This window comes from Schistocerca piceifrons, chromosome X (genome assembly GCF_021461385.2).
Source record: "Schistocerca piceifrons isolate TAMUIC-IGC-003096 chromosome X, iqSchPice1.1, whole genome shotgun sequence".
Taxonomy (NCBI): Eukaryota; Metazoa; Arthropoda; class Insecta; order Orthoptera; family Acrididae; genus Schistocerca; species Schistocerca piceifrons.
Genome location: NC_060149.1, coordinates 207,788,549 through 207,814,712, shown reverse-complemented (window position 1 = coordinate 207,814,712; position 26,164 = coordinate 207,788,549). Strand labels below are relative to the sequence as shown.

Here is a 26,164-nt window from a genome sequence, read left to right as displayed (position 1 = left end):
TCGATATTCATCGTGAGATCTGTCCAGTTTACGAAGAAAACATTATGAGTGATGGAATGGTACGAAAGTGGGTGAGAGCATTTAAAGATGGCCCCACAAACGTGCATGGTGAACAACGGAGTGGGCGTCCTTCGGTCGTTAATGAATGTTTGGTGCAGGAAGTGGACAATAAGGTGAGAGGAAACAGATGCTTTACGATTTCCTCCTTGCGGGATGACTTTCCGAATGTTTCTCGTAGTGTTTTGTATGGTATTGTGACCGACCACTTGAATTACCGAAAATTGTGCTCACGTTGGGTACCAAAAATGTTGACGGATTTGCACAAAACCAAACGTTTAGACAGTGCATTGACTTTCCTTGAGCGGTACTACAACGACGGTGATGATTTCTTAAGCCAAATTGCTACGGGCGATGAAACATGGGTGGTCTACGTCACACCAGAATCAAAGGAACAGTCCATGGAATGGCGGCATTCAGATTCACCCAGAAAAGTGAAGTTTAAGCAAACAATTTCTGCCCGGAAAATCATGTGCATAGGTTTTGGGGACAGAAAACGAGTATTGCTTTTGTAATTTCTGCCTCGTAATGGGACAATCAATGCAGCACCTTTCTGTAAGACATTGCACAATCTGCGCCATTCAATTCTGAACAAAAGATGTGGCAAGTTGAGCAAGGGCATCGTTTTGCTGCAAGACAATGCCCGTCCGTATGTGGCGAATCAGACCAGAGATCTCATCACATCTTTTCGATGGGAAACTCTAGATCATCCTCCGCGCAGCCCCGAACTTGCGCCCAGTGACTACCACCTTTTCCTGCGCTTGGAGAAACACCTGGGCGTCAGCGTCTTCAAGACGGTGACGAAGTCAAAACAGTGGTGATGCAGTGGTTAACAAGTCAGGCGGCAGACTTCTATGAGGAGGGTATTCAAAAACTGGTATAACGTTATGACAAGTACCTCAATATTGACGGAAAAGTAGATTAAGGTACGGGCTTTCATGTAAAATAAAATTATTGAGATATCTTAGCACGTCTTTTTTTAATTTCAAAACGGTACTTCTTTAAAAAACACGCCTCGTATGATTTCCTATCCTACCATCACACATCAAAATGACATACTGTACGACATTCAGTCTCAGAAGACAATACCCGCCCGGATAGCCGTCGTGTTGAAGTGTCCCTTACTGGACGGAGTGATGCGCCGGCCCCGCATCGAATCCCCCTGGCGGATTAACAACGAGGGACGGTGTGTCGACCAGCCTGCATGATGTCTTTAGGCGGGTTCCCACATCCCATGTAGTTAACACTGGGTTGGTACCTAAGGCTCGACGTTTTGAAAACTTTCGCTCACTTTCACATGAATGACACTAGACACAGGCAATTCCGGTACGCATATTCGGCCCCAGAGGGTTACGGGGGGAAAGAAATCAAGACCACCCCTTACATTAACCATACTATATCCGTCCAATAACTACGCTAAACCCTGTGCCGATGCGGTACAAAGACACAAGAAGAAGCTGTTTCAGAAGACACTGCCAAAAACCACTCACAAAACAAAAACTAGCCAAATTCAGCCGCCCACTCTAGAAGGGGAGAATATACAACAGAATACGGTTAAAATAATTTTTTATGTGTAGCCTCTCAGGAGATATTGTTCATCATCTGGCAGCCCGGAGACCTTAAATTCCCAGTACGAATTCGCAGTCTGGAATTCGCTATCTTGAAGGAAAGATTGTCGGTACCGAGGAAGGAAGGAAGATTAGGGTTTAACATCCCGTGATCAGCGTGGTCAACAGAAACGGAGCACAAGATGGGAAGGATGAGGAAGGAAACTGGCCGTGCCTTTCCACAGAAATTACCCTGATATTTGCTACTAGCGATTTAAAGACATAATGGAAAAACTAAATCTGGATAGTCGGACACTTGTGCTAACGACTGCACAATCTCTATCGGCCGGTGCTGTGACATAACGCCCGAATTTCTCTAATTTTGCGCTGGTGGTCATTACGCGATATTTATTGAAACTAAATTTTTAGATGGAACCCATATGTGAAGCATAATATCTTTCTTGTAAAGTCTGCTATACAAGTTTGTCACGCATTTCTCTGATACTCTCGAGCTAACTACAAAAATCCTTAAATCTTTACCATTTCTTTCCTGAAACCTACATAGTAAAGCAATCAGAACGATGAAGAATACTGAAGATTTGTTCAGTGAGGGCGTTGTATACTACCGCTTTACGAGATGAGCTACACTTTCGAAGGATTATTGCAATGGTTCTTAGGCTGACATCTGGCTTTTCCACGGGTAAATGTATCCTGGAAGATTTCTGATAGTAACGCCGGAATGTCCGTCGTTGGCGAAAGGTAAAATCAAAACTCCATTTTTACATGCCAGGGTTTCTCTTATTACTTCCTTTGTTTGTAGTGGATTGATTCGTGTTAACACGAATAGAAGTAAACATTTTTGCCAAACATTCTTCCTTATTACCTATAAGAGCTAATGCTAATTTTAGCTAATTTTATAAACAGTAAGACATATAGTTATTGATATATTACATTCGTACAACCTGGCTGCCTCGAAAAGATTGCCATGCAGAATAAGGTGCTGTCAAAGGCGTTTCTGCAGTCTCAACAGTCATCGAACAAACGACTGTTTCACGGGGAAAGCCAATTATTTAACTTTTGTCCTTCTCCTTAAGGACTCGGTAAACACTTCCGTTTGTAATTATGAGCTGCACTGTTTATCATAAGATCGAGGGATACAGCGAGTTGTCTATCGTCCTGGAATCCTTCACGTTTGTAAGGTGATTAAGGACTGGTAATTATATTTCCCTGCTGACGTGTATTTACAAGAAGCAAACAAGAGTAGACTGTAACTACAATGTTCCCTGCCGTAGGTGTACTACTTAATCAAGTCAGCTGCTCTCCGAAGCTTTTAGTACCAACTCTCCCAACACCGATAACTCTAATTATTTTGGGTCGCCAGCCTCGCTATAAAAGAAGCACCCCTTGAGACACGGGGAATTACTGTAATGAGAAATCAGTGACCCATCTGACAGTCGCGACCCATCGTCCGTCTATAAGGGTCGTCGAACCGTAGGTAAACCAAGCCAGAAATACAGACACTATATACGAGGCTAGCCTAGAATCACACAAAGATTACTGCGGACACCGAAAAAGGAATGACGGCACATAGGACATTTAACACTTACAGGTGGAGAGATTAACTGTTACTTGCACGAGGTTTCTATTCACATCCTTTAATATTCATTTACATCCTTTTACGCATTGGAAAGCAAGGTCTCCTCTAGTCTCTGTAGTCATATGGTCTAATAAACGCTCCTTCTTTACACTACGGCAAATAAAGTTTAGGCTAGCCTGTGTTACAACTTTAGACACTTCCTGTCCACCCTGACATGAAACAACAAAAAGTTTTTTTACGGGATTTCGTAAGGGACGAAGTCAACAGTGGGCTGTCAGTTATGACGATACGGATGTAAAGACAACACAACACCCAGTCTCCGAGCGGATAAACTCTCCTAGCCGACGGAAACCGAACCCGGGCCCCTTTGTTTGACAATCCGCCGCGCTGACAGTGCTGCTACAGGGGCGGATGCTACAGAAAGCTTACTATGGCGATTTATTTCACAGTGAGTGCTGCGCCTCTCCGTTCTCCGCCGGTCCTTACTGAACTGCCCTTGCGTCCTCCATACTGTATCCAGCCCCTCACGCAGCTAGTCTTTTCGCTTCTGTACTCTGCTACTTTTGGCCTTTGGCGTCTTATGGCAGGCTGTCCCATAAACAACCTCAGCGACGAGCTATCATTAGTCACTCTGTCCCCTTCTACCTCCACTGCGCCGGCCGGGGTGGCGAGTGGTTCTAGGCGCTACAGTGTGGAACCGCGCGACCGCTACGGTCGCAGGTTCGAATATTGCCTCGGGCATGGACGTGTGTAATGTCCTTAGGTTAGTTAGGTTTAAATAGTTCTAAGTTCTAGGGGACTGATGACCTCAGAAGTTAAGTCCCATAGTGCTCAGAGTCATTTGAACCATTTTTGAAACTCCACTGCCTCTCATGCTCCTTCCAGAAGAATTTTCGGTATAACGGAGGCCAATCACAGGTGTTAGTGTCCAAGGGAAAGCGATACTTGGCAGCCACCGACACACCTCCATTCTGGGGTTTGCCAAACATCCTCGGAGTTCCCTGAACTGACATGGTTCCACAGCGACTCCAGGGGTCGCAAGGAGTCTTGAAAGCATTTTCGAGAACGGGGCAAATTCTCTGTGTCTAGCGTTCCCAGGTCTCTCCGTCACCGAGGGAGCTGCCAGTCACCCTCCTCAACAACGGAAACCGCCATCCAGACAACCATTCTCCTCGCAGCCGAAGCAGCAAAAAAAGAAGGCAGATTGGGTTTAACGTCCCGTTGATATCGAGGTCATTAAAGACGAAGCACAAACTCGGGTGGCATCAAGTATGGGGAAGGATATCAGTCGTGCCCTTTCAAAGAACCATCCCATTTGCCTGGAGCAATTTAAGGAACTCACAGAAAACCTTCATACATCGTGCTTAACCTTATCTCCAGACAGTAGTCCCACTAAATGAGCTTCTAGGCGCTACAGTCTGGAACCACGCGACTGTCTTAGAGAGCGATATAAATCTCGTAGAAATGTAGATCATGGATTCAGCCAAGAACGGAAGCTGACCTGTAACCATACTGTGGTTAACCTATTTCTGCAGAAGCTTCGTGCGCTTCAGTCGAGTCAGTTAAAACAACCACTTCACTCCGGCTAAAGGCTACAAGTGGCCCATCGGGACCACCCGACCGCCGTGTCATCCTCAGAGGAGGATGCGGATAGGAGGGGCATGGGGTCAGCACATCGCTCTCCCGGTCGTTATGATGGTATTCTTGACCGAAGCCGCTACTATTCGGTCGAGTAGCTCCTCAGTTAGTATCACGAGGCTGAGTGCACCCCGAAAAATGGCAACAGCGCATGGCGGCCTGGATAGTCACCCATCCAAGTGCCGACCACGCCCGACAGCGCAACTTCGGTGATCTCACGGGAACCGTTCAGTTAAAACAACACATGCAGTAATCTCAATCAGTAATGTAGTGTCTCACATGGTGAGGTTGATTAATGTGTGTTTGTTGGCAATCAATTATTTTACTGTGAGCAGAATGAACTGAGCATTTGTTCCGTTGACTGGGAGCGTAAAATTAAAATTGTGCGGCTGATCTACATTCAAACCCAGATCCCCACCTGTCACTGTCGGTACACTGCCAGCTGCACCATTCGCACGCTTCACGGACTAGTTCAGAACATCAATTTATCACTAGCTCTTCTCCGACCCCTTCAGAGGCTTTCTCACTGAACTGTGAGGGTTGTATACTACAAATGTTTCCTACGCTTCATTGGAAGAAGTATTAATGAGCGTTCAGTGGCACTATGATAGGATATTTGAAGTAGTAGCTGTGGGGACAGCAGCGAACACAAGTCTTCTGATCGCAGAGACTCCGGCTATGTCGACGGGCAGCACGGCGACGAGCAGCGGGAACGACCAGAGCATCCGGCGCTACCGGACCGCCTTTACCCGCGAGCAGCTGGCGCGGCTCGAGAAGGAGTTCTACAAGGAGAACTACGTGTCCAGGCCACGCCGCTGCGAGCTCGCCTCACAGCTCAACTTACCGGAGTCCACTATCAAGGTAATTTACCTTCCCTGCACTTTTATTTCTATCAAGCGCATGCTCTGAGCTGTGTTCAGGTGCTATCCGGCCGCCCTGGAATGACACTGCCGTGATTTTACTACATCACGTGATGGCCAGAATGCTTGCTTCAACGACACACTGCCGATCACATTCCCCCAATCTCCTCTACATGATGTATTGTTCCATTTATAAGGATTTTTCCGTCGACGAAAACCTGAACACTGATGACACTAATTTTTGTGTAATAGTAGGAACAACGGCAGGACGTAGTAGGAACATTCGTTCGAGCACCTCCCATGACGGAGTACATCCGATCAGGAAATCCAGGGTGAATTCTCGTCCTGCTTATTTTCAGTGATGATATGGAAAGCAATAAGTATGTACTGATTTTATCAAAGATTTCACTGGACGTTTCTCGATTTTTCTCTGATCTACTAAACGCTTTAATGGCTACCGAACGGTACGTGAAGGTTTTGGAACATGATTTCATCCCCATTTTCCAAAGTGACCCTAATTTCGACAATACACTACTGGTCATTAAAATTGCTACAACACGAAGATGACGTGCTACAGACGTGAAATTTAACCGACAGGAAGAAGATGCTGTGATATGCAAATGATTAGCTTTTCAGAGCATTCACACAAGGTTGGCGCCGGTGGTGGCACCTACAACGTGCTGACATGAGGAAAGTTTCCAACCGATTTTTCATACACAAACGTCAGTTGACCGGCGTTGCCTGGTGAAACGTTGTTGTGATGCCTCGTGTAAAGAGGAGAAATGCGAACCACCACGTTTCCGATTTTGATAAAGGTCGGATAGTAGCCTATGGCGATTGCGATTTATCGAATAGCGACATTGCTGCTCGCGTTGGTCGATATCCGATGACTGTTAGCAGAATATGGAATCGGTGGGTTCAGGAGGGTCATACGGAACCCCGTGCTGGATCCCAACGGCCTCGTATCACTAGCAGTCGAGATAACAGGCATCTTATCCGCACGGCTGTACGGGTCGTACAGCCACGTCTCGATCCCTGGGTCAACCGATGGGGACGTTCGAAAGACAACAACCATCTGCACGAACAGTTCGACGCCATTTGCAGCAGCATGGACTATCAGCTCGGAGACCGTCGCTGCGGTTACCCTTGACGCTGCATCTCAGACAGGGGCGCCCGCGATGGTGTACTCAACGACGAACCTGGGTGCAAGCATGACAAAACGTCATTTTTTCGGATGAATCTAGGTTCTGTTTACAGCATCATGATGGTCGCATTCGTGTTCGGCGACATCGCGGTGAGCGCACATTGGAAGCGTGTATTCGTCATCGCCATACTGGCGTATCACCTGGCGTGACAGTATGAGGCGCCATTGGTTACACGTCTCGGTCACCTCTTGTTCGCATTGACGGCGCTTTGAACAGTGGACGTTACATTTCAGATGTGTTACGACCTGTGGCTCTACCACTCATTCGATCCCTGCGAAACAGCACGACCGCATGTTGCAGGTCCTGTACGGGCCTTTTTTGGATACAGAAAATGTTCGACTGCTGCCCTGGCCAGCACATTCTCCAGATCTCTCACCAATTGAAAACGTCTGGTCAATGGTGGCCGAGCAACTGGCTCGTCACAAAACGCCAGTCACTACTCTTGATGAACTGTGGTATCGTGTTGAAGCTGCATGGGCAACTGTACCTGAACACGTCATCCAAACTCTGTTTGACTCAATGCCCAGGCGTATCAAGGCCGTTATTACGGCCAGAGGTGGTTGTTGTGGGTACTGATTTCTCAGGGTCTGTGCACCCAAATTGCGTGAAAATTTAATCACATGTCAGTTCTAGTATAATATATTTGTCCATTGAATACCCGTTTATCACCTGCATATCTTCTTGGTGTAGCAATTTTAATGGCCAGTAGTGTATATGGTTCATGGAAGATGGAGCTCGACGCCATTGAAGCAGACTATAACTGCAGTCACCTGTGTCGCGTGATGAATATTCCGCACACGATTTTTAGTTAGGATCAAATGCCACATTAATAATTCAGCACAGCCTGATTCTTGTATTTCATGGAAATCGTGTAATTTCATAAAATCTGCTGCATTTATCTGTCTTTGCTCCACTCATCAGTGTATTTACTATACAATCCGGTGGTTTACTTCAGCGCTAGAACCGTTGGCCTAATGTTTTCTTTGCTAAAAGAACTTCTAGAATGAAGACTTTTTGTGTACTAAATGGTACAGTAATGCTATTTAGAGTGTTATTTGATAATAATAGAGAACATTTATGCTTAGGCTGGACAATGCCGAAACGGTCACAAGTGAGAGACCAAGTAGTGAGCAACGCCTAGCCGAACGATGGGGAACTATTTTGTCCTCTATTCTCGCAATGAATAATGAAGCTGTCGTTCAATATACTGAATGTGATTCGTAGAGTTTCCATTTGACCACACAACAGACACAAAAATTGGATTTTTTTCTACAGATGCTGGTTGTCTAAAGCTTTTAGGTAGAAGATATCAATGAGTTCCTGCCGCAGATGAATTCTGAGATACGTTGTAGGTATTATAATAATTTATTTTTGAGGTTTTATACAAATTGTGAAAGTGAACGTCATCTGAATTCGCGCTCTACCATGATAGACCTCACATTTTTCAATACAAAGAACAGTTTTCGTTGTCTCTTGAAGGATTTCCAACCGGAAGACTCACGAAGTTCTGTCAACGAGAACTGCATGAATTTCCTGTTCGGGTGGTGTTTCATCGAAGCAAAATTAATTACTGCTGGTAACTTCTGATAGGAACGAAAGTAAGAGGAAGGAGAGTCGAAATAAAGCTCCCCTTGGACGGTAAATGTTCTTTCTAAACTAGTCAACTTTCACGGTGGTGGAGTGAAGTGAAGTGTATAACGGTAGCCTGGGACGCACCACTTGTGTGTAAAAGAAAGGCAGGGGGCGAAAGGTGAAATAAAACCGCACGGACCGAGCTTCCGAAAGGTTCAAAGGGATGCCGCCCTGTTCTCTTCCAGTATCTCTCTCTCTCTCTCTCTCTCTCTCTCTCTCCCTCTCTCTCCGTCTGTGTGTGTGTGTGTGTGTGTGTGTGTGTGTGTGTGTGTTAATGTTGTTATTTTTGTTTGATGGCTCTTAAAGGATTTTACAACCCGCGAACTCAGCTGGCACAATTAGCATCGCCGTGATAAAAGTTTCGGTGTGCCTGCTGCCCCTACTGCCATCATTACACAATAACTGGACAATCGCTCACACAAACGTACGCGCCCACGCACACACACACACACACACACACACACACACATACACAAAACACGAGATTGCCGCTCTGCCATTATATTATAAAATGTTATCCGAAAAAGTATCTTTTATTGGCCGTAGAAGACAACCTTTTAGACAGCTGTTGTCGGTGTTTTACGCCGTGTATGCGGCAGCCGAGAAAAGTGATAATTGTTTTATGGTAACAGGTTACAACAAGAAGTAAAACGCTTGAGCAAGAAGCCATTCAGAGCCTCCTGTGATAAGTGTGGGTATTAATTGAACGCTACTTCACGATCCCGACTCAGTGACGAAACTTGCACCGTAAGCTCCGACAGGTTACGTATCTCGCGTTATAACACTCCTAACAACAGCAACGAAGCATCTGCCCTAATTTTAGCTTTAAGTCATCTATCAGTTCCAGCAGATATTTCCAACACTTTTTCCAGTATAAGTATTTATGTTCTCATTGCTGTGAAAATTAAGTGCGCAAAAGCAAAATTATCTGCAAACACTTGGAAATTATTTTCATGGTAAATAGAACAGAATAGCAGAAGCTTGTATTACAAAGCGTTTACAAGGTTCGTGATTACCAATAGATGGCGTAGATATTGTGTAAATCATTCCATTCCGTTAACTCTTGCAGACGGATAACTAAAGTAGTCAACTACCATATTGGAATTTTAACCTGTTCCCATGCTTGCACAAAAATAATAATGAATTGAAGAGGGTCCACCCATTTGTCAGTCACAATTATTGTTTTGCTTTAATACCCAAAGATGATTCACCACAACTGTGGCATCCTCAGAGGATTTTATCTCCTTTTATTGTTCCTGAAATACGTATGTACCCTACGTAAATTATGTATGTATACAGAAATACATGAATAAATCTCTGTGTATATATTTCAGGAACAATAAAAGGGAAGACCCATTGAGGATGTCATAACTGTGGTGAAACGTAATTGGGTATTAAAGCAGAACCATAATTGATTACTAGAAAAAAGGCGAACTCTCTTTAATTCATTATGAAAGTAGTCAACGTTATTCTGTTTTTGTAACTGCGCCACTAGCAGATATCAGTAAATCTCTGTTATTAACTAATTCTCAAGTATATGCTAGTGAATGATTTTAATGTTTGTTCCTTTCCTGTAGCCCATCCGGAAATATTACGAGCTCGGGTTTTCTGTTGTTAGAAGGAAAGCTATATTGCATTACAGACACTTGTCTGTTTCTTTCAACTCATAAATCCAGAAGCTTTTAAACATCTCTTTAAGAAAAGGAAAGAAAACTAGGGTGTAGCGTCCCGTCAAGGAAGATGTTATTAGAGACTAAGGGCAGATTCGGATTAGGGGGAGAATGGAGAAGGAAATTAGACGTATGTTTTAAAGGAACGATCCTGGAATTCGGACTAAGCGATTTAGGAAAACCGAGGAGAGCCTGCATCTGGATGAGGATTTGAATAAACGTTCTGCCGGATAGCCTCATTAAGAGGATCTGTGTATTCCACGATAAATTCGACTTCCATTTGCATCCTTTACAATTATAGATATGTGTCTTCAGGTCTGTAGATTGGAATGCAAGCCTATTAAATACGTTCTTGTTATGGGAAAAATATCTAGCATGTGCTTTATTAATCACTAATTCAGTAAGACATTTATGACTCAGTTACTTCCGTTATGTAAGAAATATCATCAAAAATTCGGCGTGTTCCTTACAAAGAGCATACGAATCTAGGAGTGATTCTGATCGAAATAGATATCAGAAAAAACAGCGTTACGTGTTGCCTATGTATTCAGCAACCAACAACTAATTTGAGTATTGTATGATTTAATTTTTAAAATTTTCTTGTTATATATAAGTTTTGTGTAGCAAGTACTGAGAAGAGAATATGATTGTCATTGAAACCGGTCAGTTCAGTCGGTTGTGAATCCACGTCTGTAAATGTGCTACTTCCTTTGCAGTAAACTTGTTTGTCTGTACTGTTATCGCATGAGTTCCTCTAAACAACCTAACTCAAACCATCAATATTGTTGTAAGATGCCATACAAAACCTGTACACGATTTACAGACTTTGACACCTTTTGGGAACAAATGCATAAAATGTAAACACGATTTTCAAATTACAGAACAGGACGATCAGAATAATAACAAAAAGCGGTAATGGAGTCCATTGTAAAGATCTGTTCAAAACGCTGGGGATTTTAACTACACTGTGCGGGTACATTTACCAACCACTTGCACACATAAAAAAAACATTGATAATTATTGCAAAAACAGCTCTGTCCATGGCCGTGTGACAAGAACTAGAGTGAACTTTAATAAAACTGTACGATAAATTGTCCAAGGAGATTAAAGACATTACTAAAACAAACTTATTTAAAACGACAATTAAAAAGAACCTGTTAAACAATACAGTCTATACATTGAAAGATTGCTTACACAACACAGAGTAGGAGCTTGGTAAAAAATTTAAGACATATAAGTAGTAACAGCGTTAATAAAACATCTATCATTTCACATGACAGTTTCACAGCATGTTTATTCCTTCCTATTTTTCTTATATGGAAAAACGTACTTCCATAGCTATGCAATGTGTAATACCAACACTTTATCCTCTTTCTGGGCTATATATCTCAGTTGTTATAGATAGATGCTGACTCAGTTTTTCAGACTAGCAAATGAGAAGTTCCGTTACTCAAAATGGAAACCAGAGATCGTTGCTATAGTCCTGAAATCAGCCGATACTGCAGTCTAACATTATGAAGCAATGTGTGTATAGAGTGTACAGTGACAGGGAATCAGAAATGAATATGCAGTGTTACACTAGCCTTTTGCATTATTAAATAACTTCTTTGTAAAACAGTATTGTACACTAGGGACAAACCGAGTGACGTAGGACGGTTTGAAATATACTAGAGCTGTGTTCGGGAAATTTGGGACTTTAGCTTTTATCCAGAAAATGTGATTTACGTTTTACGTGGTTTCACTAAATTTCATCACACAAATACCGGTATGATTCCTACTATAAGGCTACGGCAAACTTCCGATTCCATTCTTGTCAAATTAGATCTGTATGTATATAAATGCCTATATATAAGAATTATGTTATTTTTATTGTTCTTGAATTGAAATACCAAGACATTCCCAATATCCTTGTAAACCTGATATACAAATGAATAAAATTACTACTACTACTACTACTACTATTGCTACTAATACACTTACAATTTTCGATTATTAAATAATTACTCTATTTTCCCAATACACCTAATTTACTTTCAGACTCTTCTTTCGAGTATAGTTGAGGTAGTTTGCTTCTTGAATATTTGCTTCTTGAATATTACATTTTAATTCTAAACATTTAGATTATATTTTTGAGTCATGCTGTTGTCTTTCTAATGTGTAATCTACAATTGCTGATAAACCTGGCAATTTCATATTTGATCAGCGAGTCTTGACGTTGCTGCATCTCCCATCTCCTCTCTGCTAGTTTTCGTTGTAGTTCTGAGATTTATTTCTATTTTCCACGTTCTAGTGCCATTAAATAATGTAAACAGCTGAAACTATTAACAAGCACGTGCCTTGGGCTATTTTTGAACTCATCTTTACAGAGCCAAGATTATGAATGGAAAGATTGTACATAACGACGAATGAAAGGTTCATCCTCCAGCGCAGTACGCGTTGATGAATGTTCCTGTCACATCAAATGTTTGCCGCTCGCCATTCGAACTTGGATCTTTACTTTAGCAGACTACACTTTGCCGTTATGTCGCTAAGTGCCTCCGAGTTGGCTGTGCTTGGTGTTCAGCCAGCAAATTTAATTTTCAGAATTTGGTCGACAACGGCGCCAATGCTCTAACCTAAATTCGAAACATTTTCACAGAATGGGGACAGTAGTCATTTCCAACTTGGATCTGCATGTCCAATGAGTACGTTAAGCGTAGCAGCCCTTTGATGTTTCCAGAAAAAATAAGTTATGTGCACCTATTTTTTGTACTTACTCAAAACGAAACAAACATTGCAATACGTAAATACTTATCAGACATCGTTTCCATGCAGTTTCACAACCAAAGTGCACTCCTAGGATGGTACTAAGTCGGTGTAGTCCATACAAAAGTGTAATTATGGTACTCAAGAAAAACAAATGGTAATAGTTCGAAGAAAGGCAATCTTTGTTCTCAAGAAACTTTGGTGGATAAATTTAGAGGACTTGTTCTCGAGGTATATGATACATTTCTCATACATATCATAAAATTAGCAGGACAACAAATGGCTAATGTTGGTACGAGGTATTTTCTGTTATACGGTGCATAGTCGCTGGCAGCGCCTCCAAGCTTCAATGTGCCAAAGACTTTTTCTTATGTAGAAATAACACACCATACCCACGAACGAAAAGTTAAATGAGAAACCTTTTCCACTTAAATCTTACTTGGAACCACAATGTGGATTGGTGTAGTCACCAGAGTTCATTGAGCAGGAAACAGTTATCTCTCAAGAATACTGAATGTTCACTTCCTTAGGTATTCTCTGAAACAAAGCTTTCCGAATAATATAAGGTGCTGATAAATATACGCGAAATTTGATCCACGCATGACTTTTGAGGGAATAAAATAAACTTACACACGTCACTAGCAGTTACACGCCTAGTACAGTTTGAAGTTCGACGCACACAGCTCAGTAAGGCTTCAAAATAACATATGCTTTATGAGTTCGGTCATCAGTATCATTATCGCATATTTTGTGTATAAGATTAACTTGTAATATTGCTAGTAAAGTACGAACTATGGACAGCTGGTCATATTTCTAACTAAATTAGCTGTGTCGCTGCTCTCTTCGTAGTGTTTGTTCGAGCGAGGTAGCACAGTGGACTCGCATCTGGGAGGACGAAGACTCAAATATCTGCCCGACTGTCCTGCTTTAGGTTTTCCATGATTTCCTTAAATCGCTTAAGGCTGATGCAGGGAAGGTTCATATGAAAAGGTACGACTGATTTCTTTCCCCATCCTTCCTTAACACGACTTGTGCTCCTTCTCTGATGACCTCGATGTCGACGGTACGTTACACCCTAATGTTCCTTTATTTTCTTTCTTATAATATATATATATATATATATATACTGTATCTTTGTGGTGCATGTGTTGTTTACAGATAGGATGTTGTGAGTTTAATGGATATAGTAGGGTGTTTCACAATGATTAATTCCATTTCACAAGAATGTATCTTCTACATGAAAGAAGATATTAAGTTGGGGAAAACTTTATCGTACGCGTAGGACTACAAATCTGCATTTTCGAAAGATCCACCTGATTTTATAAAAGCGTACCTTTCACATTCATGCTATACAGCTTTGGCCCTACTTTTTACAAGTACGTTTAGGATCAACGTTTTCATTTACCTTTCACAAAAGTTCAAAGCGCACTTCTCTGAGCCCACGACAGACATGCAGTTGATAGTCAAGTACGTCCCATACGTTTCCCAGCGTGTCTGTAGTTGTGCATTCACTGCTGTCATTATTCGGCGTTGCGCTTCACCCAAAGTTGTTCCAAGGGAAGGCACGTAGACAGAGTCGAACAAACCGTCAGAACATACGACCTTGGAAGTCAATGGTACTAGGCAAAATCCATACTACCTCTACGGCCGGTGGCTTCTGTCCGCAACCGCGCTGCTGCTACGATCGCAGGTTCGAATCCTGCCTCGGGCATGGATGTGTGTGATGTCCTTAGGTTAGTTAGCTTTAAGTAGTCCTAAGCCTAGGGGACTGAAGACTTCAGATGATAAGTCCCATAGTGCTTAGAGCCATTTGGAACATTTAATCTACGGCCGCTCCAGTGCGGAGACAGCTCATTCACAAGAAAATCACACCCCACGGTTGAGACAGAATTGCACCTGTTGAAACGGAGAACGCAAAATGACTTTTGTTGTTGTGTTATCTCCACCTCGACTCGATACACTTTGGCTAATGAACGAGTGAGCTAGCTGCAGCAGGAAGACCTCTACTTCAGCCGGCGGGAGTGGCCGAGCGGTTCTCGGCGCTACAGTCTGGAACCGCGCTATCGATACGGTTGCAGGTTCGAATCCTGCCTCGGTTCAAAATGGCTCTGAGCACTATGCGACTTAACTTCTCAGGTCATCAGTCGCCTAGAACGTAGAACTAATTAAACCTAACTAACCTAAGTACATCACACACATCCATGCCCGAGGCAGAATTCGAACCTGCGACCGTAGCGGTCGCTCGGTTCCAGACTGTAGCGCCTAGAACCGCACGGCCACTCCCGCCGACGAATCCTGCCTCGGGCATGGATGTGTGTGATGTCCTTAGGTTACTTAGGTTTAAGTAGTTCTAAGTTCTAGGGGACTGATGACCTCAGAAGTTAAGTCCGATAGTGCTCAGAGGCATTTTGAGCCCTCTACTTCAACCACATGTACTATTAGCCTACAGCTGGCGCTAAGGTGAACTTCCAGTTTCGATACGCAAGTTAAAATATACCCAGTGTGTCAGTCTTGGTTAATAAAGAAGGTTGGATTAATAGAAAAGATATACAAGACGCAATGAAGAGCAGTGCGCTTCTTTACAGTTGGCGGGAAATCTTTACAGATATCCAGAATGAGATTTTCACTCTGCAGCGGAGTGTGCTGATATGAAACTTCCTGGCAGATTAAAACCGTGTGCCGGACTGGGACTCGAACTCGGGACCTTTGCCTTTCGCGGGCAAGTGCTCTACCAACTGAGCTACCCAAGCACGACTCACGCGCCCTCCTCACAGCTGTACTTCTACCAGTACCTCGTCTCCTACCTTCCAAACTTTACAGAAGCTCTCCTGCGAGCCTTGCCCGCGAAAGGCAAAGGTCCCGAGTTCGAGTCTCGGTCCGGCACACAGTTTTAATTCTGCCAGGAAGTTTCTTTACGGATATGTTCAACGAAATTCATGAGAGACGCTATAAGAGAGGCGTTATGCATCGTGGAGTGCTTTACTATTCAGATTCCGAGGTAGTACGTTCCAGGAAGAGTCGGACAATATGTTATTTTTTCCCACACACGTCTCACGACATGAGAAAATTGAAGAAATTATAACTAGTTCGGAAATTTACCGACGATCAATCTGCCCACGCGATAATGGAACAGGGACTGGGGAATCAAATAGTGATACCCGAAGTACCCTCCGTCTCACACCGACACGTGGCTTGCGGAGTACAGATTTAGACGTAGATGTACCAGGTGTACCGGTATGAAATGAGCGTTTTCTTGTGAAAATGAAACACTAATTTGTAATAGACAAGTAAAATCATTTTATTCAAAGTACTGACCATTGCTTTCTACACATTTTGACCACCTTTCTGGCAATTTGTGGACATCACGCCAATAGAAATGTTCGTTGAAGCAAACCAATCAGACACCCACTTTTCGACTTCTTCGTAGGAATCGAAGTGTTCCTCAGGCAATGCGTGTCCCATTGATGAAAACAAATGGTAGTCGGAAGGGGCTAAGTCTGGTAAATACGGCGGGTGAGGTAGCAGCTCCCAGCCAAGTGTTTTTATTGTATCCTGAACCAGTTTTGCTTTGCGTGCAGGTGCATTGTCGTGTAAAAAAATTACTTTGCCATGTCTTCTGGCCCATTCTGGTCTTTTTTCGATCAATGCATAGTTCAAGTTGATCATTTGTTGTCTGTAGCGATTAGTATTCACAGTTTCACCGGGTTTTAGAAGCTCATGACACACCACACGTTTCTGATCCCACCAAACACAGAGCATTGTCTTCTTGCCGAATCGATCTGGTTTTGCAGTCGATGTTGATGGTTGTCCCGGAATAACCCATGATTTTTCCCGTATAGGATTCTTAAAATAAATCCATTTTTCATCGCCAGTAACAATTCGATGCAAAATTGGTTTTCTTTCAGGTCTTTGAAGCAAAATTTGACAAAAGGTTTTTCGGTTTTCCATCTGTCTTTCATTCAGTTCCTGTGGCACCCATTTTCCACACTTTTGTATCTTTCCCATAGCTTTAAAACGGTTGGTAATTGTTTGTTGTGCAACATTTAGCATTGCTGCCATTTGCTTCTGACTCAAAGTGTCATCTTCACGTAATATTGCTTGCAATTCGGCGTCTTCGAACCTTTTTGGTGGTCTACCACGTTCTTCATTTCTTACATCAAAATCATTATTTCTGAACCGTTGCAACCATCTTTTGCATGTTGCTTCTGATAGAGCATGATCACCATGTGCCTCGACAAGCATTCAATGCGACTCTGCAGCACTTTTTTTTTTTCAAATGAAAACAAAAAATTAATGCTTCCAGCAAAACATCCCTTTCTCATACAAAATTCGACATTGTTAACGCGATGAAAACATATGATGTTGTTTGTTCCATGACTTGATGTATACTAAATATCTTTGACAGATGTCATACCAACCAAACAAAAAAAATTAAGGCTCGTTCACAACAAATGTTCCCTATCGACACATTTGTATCTTAACGCTCATTTCATACCGGTACGCCTGGTAGTTGTAGAAGATGTAATGTTGTGAAATGGGAGTAATCTTCCCGAAAGACCTCGTACTTTGGTGATTTATTTTGGCGCGAGTGCTAAGTGGATGTGTCGGCGCAGGTGTGGTTCCAGAACCGGCGCATGAAGGACAAGCGGCAGCGCATGGCGATGGCATGGCCCTACGCGGTGTACACGGACCCCACGCTGGCGGCGAGCCTGCTGCAGGCGGCCATGTATGTGCCGTGCCCGCCGTACTACCCACAGCCGCGCTACGCCTACCCGTATCCCAGCCCGAGCCCCAGCCCCAGCCCCGCGCAGCCGCAGCGCCAGGACGACTGCGACGGCTCGCCCAGCTGCAGGTAAGCCGCGTCAGCTAGTGGTTAACCTACGGTATCCCTGGCTTCTGCCTCGGTGGCCCCGGCTTCCATTCCCACTGACTCCCTCAGTTATTTCTTCACTCTGCACTGCAAGAGACTGCCGTGGGGACCACTTGGCTTCGCCAAACCAGATTTGAAACGATTGGTGGAAAAAAGCTCCTAATTTTCAACCGATAGCTGTTTCAAGGAAACGTACACCAGTATGTACTGATCCAACGGCAAGAACAGTAATATCCTCTTGCAACATCAAGTTAAGGGGGGTAGGACGTCAAACGGGGCGACTTGGAGCAGGAGAGGAACCACAGGACATTTCAATTTCCACTGTCTATACTTTTACAAATAAATTCATAAAACTTTGTCAGCACGACCAGGAGGGATTCAGAATTTACACTCATAGCAGTGGAAGTTCTAAAACATAACGAAGTAATTTTTTTTTACGTGTGAAATTTCATCATTTTTTTCACTTACTAATGGCAGCATTTGTTGATATAGGAACACATTTCTTCATAAGTAAGAGAGATTCTTCGATGAATTTTACACAGCATACAAACCATACTTAAAGGTGTATGAAACTCTAGAATTTTCCAAATATGTTAAAAACTGTGGTAAAAATTGAGGTAATTATCTATAAAATTTCTATTTTTTTCTAAACATGAAGTTTAAAATATAAAAGTTCATTCGTTTTTTCATAAATTAAATAAATCCTGGAGTTTCATACACCTGTGAGTATGGTATGTATGCTGTGCAAAATTCATCGAAGAATCTCTCTAACTTATGAAGAAAAGTGTACCTATAGCAACAAATGCTGCCATTAGTAAGTGAAAAAAAGGATGAAATTTCACACGTAAAAAAGGATTACTTCGTTATGTTTTAGAACTTCCACTGCTATGTGTGTAAATTCTGAATCCTTCCTGGTCATGCTGACAAAGTTTTCTGAATTTATTTGTAAAAGTATGGACACTGGAAATTAAAATGTCATGAGATGCCTCTCCTGCTCAAAGTCGGCCCGTTTGACGTCCTACCCCCCTTAAAGTAATTTGGCAATTCTTAACCAGCAGAAAAATGCTCCTATAGGAGCATAAAAATGTGAATATGTTCCTGTTTATTTAAAAGACTGTGACTGAAATGTGGGGCACCAGCTACCTCTTTCTACCTTCCTCACTACCTTTAAAAATTTTCCCGAAAATTTTCGCATGCGAACATATTCGTGCTTTTTTAAAGGGGAGGTTTACTATCATTGGCCGGAAAAAAAGCATGTTGTTTGAGAATCTTTTTCTCGCGATGTGCTGTTGTTGTTGTTGTTGTGCTCTTCAGTCCTGAGACTGGTTTGATGCAGCTCTCCATGTTACTCTATCCTGTGCAAGCTTCTTCATCTCCCAGTACCTACTGCAACCTACATCCTCCTGAATCTGCTTAGTGTATTCATCTCTTGATCTCCCCGATGACTGGGTGTTGTGTGATGTCCTTAGGTTAGTTAGGTTTAAGTAGTTCTAAGTTCTAGGGGACTGATGACCATAGATGTTAAGTCCCATAGTGCTCAGAGCCACTCTTGATCTCCCTCTACGATTTTTTCCCTCCACGCTGTCCACCAATGCTAAATTGGTTATTCCTTGATGCCCCAGAACATGTCCTACCAACCGGTCCCTTTTTCTTGTCAAGTTGTGCCACGAACTCATCTTCTCCCCAATTCTATTCAATACCTCCTCATTAGTTATGTGATCTACCCATCTAATCTTCAGCATTCTTCTGTAGCACCACATTTCGAAAGCTTCTATTCTCTTCTTGTCCAAACTGTTTATCGTCCATGTTTTACTTCCATACATCGCTACACTCCATACAAATACTTTCAGAAACGACTTCCTGACACTTAAATCTATACTCGATGTTAACAAATTTCTCTTATTCAGAAACGCTTTCCTTGCCATTGCCAGTCTACATTTTATATCCTCTCTACTTCGACCATCACCAGTTATTTTGCTCCCCAAATAGTAAAACTTCTTTACTACTTTAAGTGTCTCATTTCCTAATCCAATTCCCTCAGCATCACCCGACTTAATTCGACTACATTCCATTATCCTCGTTTTGCTTTTGTTGATGTTCATCTTATACCCTCCTTTCAAGACACTGTCCATTCTGTTCAACTGCTCTTGCAAGTCCTTCGCTGTCTCTGACAGAATTACAATGTCATCGACGAACCTCAAAGTTTTTATTTCTTCTCCATGGATTTTAATGCCTACTCCGAACTTTTCTTTTGTTTCCTTTACTGCTTGCTCAATATACCGATTGAATAACATTGGGGAGAGGCTACAACCCTGTCTCACTCCCTTCCCAACCACTGCTTCCCGTTCATGTCCCTCGACTCTTATAACTGCCATCTGCTTTCTGTTCAAATTGCAAATAGCCTTTCGATCCCTGTATTTTACCCCTGCCACCTTTGTAATTTGAAATAGAGTATTCCAGTCAACATTGTCAAAACCTTTCTCTAAGTCCGCACATGCTAGAAACGTAGGTTTGCCTTTCCTTAATCTTTCTTCTAAGATAAGTCGTAGAGTCAGTATTGCCTCACGTATTCCAATATTTCTACGACTGTGTTATAGATATCAATGTCAAATTTGGTCAATATGTTTATTGATATTTTCTCTACACTGAAATTTTTTCGACCGGAAATGTCGAAGAGCAAAGGGAGAAGAGCCGTCGGAACGAAAGAAAATTTCGGTGTAGACTTCCACGCGCGGCATGTCACAGGTCAGCCGGCTCGTCTGAAATCAAAACTGAGTTGACGTTAGCAAAGCATACAAGATTCTTTAGGAGTTGCACCTCGCTTAAGTTATTTGGACCATAGGAAACAAAATGGCAGCCATTTGAAAAAATAGGTTTTTTTCATCAATTTTTTCGAATTCGTCGGCCAAGTAAAACTATTTATAGTCGATGGATCGGAATAAAAGTGGTACAACTCCTAGACAATTTAGTTAGCTTCGTCGGAAACAAAGAATCATCCCAAACGGTTCGGTAGATTTGAAGTTACCCTACCGCGCGATAAAAATGTCACTTCGAGAAAAACGCGTCTGAAGTTTTGACTACATGTAAATGCAGTATTATGCAACTTACGTTCAATCTGCTACTCTGGGTCCATAAACTAGTCCTTCCTCTTCCTCATAGAGGGCGTTCTGCTCAATCCGGGCCATCCTGCGCTGCTCCAGAGCCGCTCGTACGGCCGGTGACAAGCGGTTTTCGGCCGCTTGAATCCGGTGGTCGCCCGAATGCTTGGCGAACTGCGTCGAATAGAGTCCCGGGCTGACGTCCATCGTTGTCAAGGTTTTCAGAATTGCTAAATACCCTTCGTTGAAGCTGCTCTCTGACAGGAAAGTCGCAATCTCCACAGTCTTCGCACCAGAATGCAAATGGTTGGGGGCTCACTTCCAAACACACGCGTTCAAATTTTCATTTGAATTTTGTGTGTTCCCTCCCAAGCACCGGTACAATAAATCGTCGTCCGAAAGAAAATAAAACTGGTGTTTGAAAAAGGCCGATTTCAAGCAGGTGCATTTGTTTGTTCAACCGCGAATAACAAACAAAAAATGGTTCAAATGGTTCTGAGCACTATGCGACTTAATTTCTGAGGTCATCAGTCGCCTAGAACGTAGAACTAATTAAACCTAACTAACCTAAGGACATCACACACATCCATGCCTGAGGCAGGATTCGAACCTGCAACCGTAGCGGTCGCTCGGTTCCAGACTGTAGCGCATAGAACCGCACGGCCACTGCGGCCGGCGAATAACAAACATTTCCGTTCCGTATTCAGGGGTGAATTCTAAACACTTTTATGGATCCAATAATGCAATTAAAAAAAACGATTTTTTGAACCAAAAGATAGTAAACGTCCCCTTAAATATGAAACTCACCCGCATGCGAACATATTCGTGCTTTTTTTAAAATATGAAACTCACCTCAAACTCCCACATGCTTGCCCAACTGTAATGCGCAAACACCCACTAGTCCATCAGTCTAAGTCGCTCACACCCAGTCACTCCCAGTTGGCCTTTTTCACTCAATAATGCGGCCCAGCTCATTGTGATTATTTCTTTGTGTCTCCCTGCCATTGTCTCCTGTGTCACAGTCACAGTTCCCTTCGTTCTGTCCCACTACTATAGTCGCCTCTCACTGTTGCTCTCTCCCTCTTGGTCCCTATCACTGCTAATGTCTCATTTCTTCCTTCCTACTTCTGCTGCCTCATTTCACTGCAATGTCTCTCTCTTCCTCGTTGTCATTGTCATATATTCTGTCTCTCATTGTCATTGGCTCTCACCGATGTGCACTTACTTCCTCTCTCTCTTTATTCCACCCCCCTCCCCCCGGCACTGCCTCCTTCACTCTTTCCTTAGCACGGTTCTGTCGCTGTCAACTACGTTCGATCATCATTGTGTCCCTCTCTCTCGCATCACCATTGCCTCCTTCACTATTTCTATAACACGGTCACTCTGTACTATCTTCCAGTATTTATTACTTTTCCGTCTCTTTACCACTTCCACCGTCTTCTTATCTCTCAGCATAAAATAGAGCGTATTTTTGGGAAAATTTTGGAAGATACTGTTTTGTGATAGTTAGGCAGTCGTACGTTGGTTTTAGTGGGTTCTCCTGTCACACTGAAAGGAGGGATGACTCTTACGTTAAGTGAAATTCGTGGGGCAGATACTGTTCCCTATGGAACTTACGTTTACTGGGGTGATAATGCCCCAAATTTTTTGCTCGGGAATTTCAGTGACTGTTTCGCGAATACTTTGATGCAACAACACATAGTCCCATAATTCCTTAATCAGTGGATTTGCATATTGCTGAGCCATTATGATCTGTGCTAGAAAAATAGTTAAGTGTCTACTGCGTTCCTCAGTATATTTAAGCAAACTGAACTGGATACGTTTGTCTGCAAAATTTGTATGAAATTCCATAGATTACGATTCAAAATTTGTGTAATTCGAATTTCAGGAGGATTCAGGGTGTCTAAAGACCAATATTGGCCTTACACGTTATTATTTTAATGTTCTTACTACTTTGACATCGCTTCTACTCGTATCATGGGTCTTTTGCCCAAAAAAATGTGTTCAGAAGAACTCTTCTCAATTTCCATTCTCCCAACATTTTTTTCAGCAAATATTGTTGTGTGTACTTCATAAAAAGACCCCGCTAATTGAAAAATTAGCAACAGAAAGTAATTCTCTTCCCTTTAGCGGTTAGTCAGTGAAGTATTTATTACGATAAATTTTAGAGAAAAACGGAAACTACGCAGTTGTTATATGCATTTTAGCGAAATTTTCGGTTCGATCCCCAGAGATCACTCACCGATTCCCAACGGAATTCATGCTGTTTTAAATGCCAAACACCACACAGGGAAGGTTTTTTTTTCATGAACTTTCCGCTAATTTTGAATAGAAATTTTGTTTGTGGTTTCATAGCTGATAAATTATTTTTATGGAAATAATAGTTCCACAGTTGCAGTTTACTGTTTTTGTTTCATTTCATTATTATTATTATTATTATTCGGATTTGGCTAACTCAGGACCACGTGAAACAGCTGTTTGATGACGACATATTCTTTACCTTTGCTTGACTTCCCAATACTTCTTTATTCTTGTCAATGCTGTTCTCTTTTTTCCTTTTTTTCATGACCCTCGTCTCTTCTTTTGTGTTTTCTTCTGAAAACCCTTGAAATTTTTGTATCTTTTCCGTGAATTAATCTCTTTTGTATGTCTTTGTTATTCTCTACTCATGTAAATGTTTTGTCCGCCTCTTGTTACCTATTTTCTTTAAGTGGCAATAAAATATAAGTATCCACTTTCTCGTTGTGTGTTTTATGCTCTCGGGTGTATCACACTCTTTCTTCTTAGTTTTCTATTAGCAAGTCCCATTTTCGTTTAATTATATTTTCATATAACTTACACATAATGTTGGGGCAGTCAATATTGTAATTTGTAACATGAGAAACCTAGATCGCTTGATGTGACATTGTTTATTTTATGACCAGTTTCGATAGTAACTAGTTATCATTTTCAGATTCTCAGTTCTGCAATGTACGGATAAAACAATGTTAGTGTAGTAATCTGCATGCTCTTACAATAATTATACAAAAGGGACTCTATTACCTGAATAATAAAAAGTATATATCTCCCAGGAATATAACTGTACGTAAGTCTCGTCGACATACTGAGAATATGCTCCAGTTACAATAACACAGATCCACATTGGTTTGTCACACCTATAAAAATTGCTCAATAAAATATCTATGGCAACAATAAGGAGTACAGGAGCAGAAACAGGTATATTAGTAAAGATGATAGTGTATTAGTAAAGATGATGTCGACGACAACTGAGGAACACCGAGCTGATGCGCTTAACAGCCCATGTTGAGTAGTTACAAGCCTGGTCGCCAGGCAACGCCACCGCACTAAGGCGACGATGTGTATACGATTAGTTTGAAGACCATACAAACATGTAAAGAGGAATGTAGTTCCAACTGGACGATAAACACTGTCACGACTTACAACACGAACAAGCATATAACCAGGCATAGAATCGAATATACACATGTCTATAATTATTATATACAGGCATTACATGTACATAGTTGGCCCGTACAATTTTCGAAATAATCGTGTACACGTCGCCGCCTTAGTGCGGTGGCGCTGCCTGTCGACCAAGCTTCTAACTACTTAACATGGGCTCTAAAGCGCATCGGCTCAGTCCTCCAGATTTATCGTCGACGCACCATCTTTCCTGATGTACCTGTTTTTATTCGTGTATCCCATATTGGTCACATGGATCTTTTATTTAGCAAGTTTTATATGTTTAACAAACCAGTGTTGGGCTGTATTATCGTACTTGGAGCATGTTCACATTAAGACGACGAGACTTAGTGTAGTTTTATTTCTGAGAAGTGTGTAATTATTATTATTCAGATAATGTATTATCGTACTTGGAGCATGTTCACATTATGTCGATGAGACTTAGTGTAGTTTTATTTCTGAGAAGCGTGTAATTAGTATTACTCAGATAACATGGTTCCTTGTGTATAATTGTTGTACGATCATGCACGTTATTATTCTGACGTTGTTTTTACCGTATGCTGTAGATCTGAGAATCTCAAAGATGACAGATAGTAACTGTCGAATCTGATCATGAAATTAACAACTTCACATCAAGCGACCTTTGCTTCTAATATTAGATATTATATCTTTATTTATATTGTGTGAAGTGTGTCTTTTAATAAGCCAAGTTGTCAAGCTGGAGCGTGGACTGTCAGCGATCCCTGTTAGATTTTGTTTTGAGCGCGGCTGTACGTGTGTGGCAGATGCGGCATCGTGAACTGCGTGGCGGCGAGTTCGCTGCCCACGGCGTCGCCGTCGCCTTCGCCGCTTCTGTCGCCGCCGCTGTTCGCGACTGGCGCGGCTGTGGCTGGCGCGGCTGCTGGCGCCGGCTCCACGCAGCTGGCGCGCCAGCCTCCCAAGCTGTTCCAGCCCTACAAGAGTGACGTCACGCCGCACGCCGACCGCGACCGCGACCGCACGTAAGGCGCGGGAACCAGCGCAGCGTCTCGCGGCGCGTGTGTGATAAGGACACTCAGGGCAGCTTCTCTGGCAAATTCCTAGACATAGCTCGGACCTGCTGCTGGAAAATACTGCCCGCTTGGCTGGTTGAGAGTATGGTATTTGTTGTGGACTGCAAAGATTTTACCGAAGAGTATTCTACCAAAGCAATGATTCGATTCCTAACGGACTGTAATTATCTGTTGGAATGACGTCACTGTAGAAGGGTGGTAGCTGATCGGAACTCAGTTGCAACCATAAAGGAAAAACGTTCTATCTGCTTTTCGAGGTTTCCTTCAAGATTATATTTCCATCGTGGAACCAGTGAGTCATTTACCCATTTCCTTTGTTTCTACAGTATGTGCGCTTGCAACAAGGCTCAACAGTCTAACCACAAAGTTTTCCTCTGGAAAGCTGGAGGAGCACATCTCTGAAGATGTTGTGCATCCATTTTTGTGAAATTCTCAATGTAGGAGTCATAGGTCCAACTGGTCAAAGACGGAACTCGTACGTTAAGTATAGCAAAAGCGCCCCGCTTACCGAATTTCGCGTTACTCTGAAGACCCCTTGCACTGAAATGAGTACTACTGCTGGTCCAACTCGTACGACAGATGTCAGTCAACGGTTAGATACATTCCAGCGTTTCAGTTTTTCTCGAACATCTAACATAAGAGTGGCAATAGATGGTATTCTATGCGCAGCAGCTTCACACTATAATAAGTATTTAAATCTTCCACAATTCGGTGGGCTCGGGAAGCGGTAG

The 26,164-nt window shown here is 42.5% G+C and overlaps 1 protein-coding gene across 1 annotated transcript in view; it reads left to right on the top strand.

Annotated features, from left to right (window-relative positions):
* LOC124722251 (segmentation protein even-skipped) overlaps positions 1-25,386 on the top strand; it is a 79,855-nt gene extending 54,469 nt beyond the window's left edge. The window contains exons 2-4 of the mRNA XM_047247440.1: positions 5,507-5,700; positions 17,565-17,803; positions 25,167-25,386. Of these exons, the coding sequence (XP_047103396.1) occupies positions 5,507-5,700; positions 17,565-17,803; positions 25,167-25,386 (653 nt within the window). The remainder of the gene's footprint in view (positions 1-5,506; positions 5,701-17,564; positions 17,804-25,166) is intronic.
* The last annotated feature ends 778 nt before the right edge of the window (positions 25,387-26,164 follow it).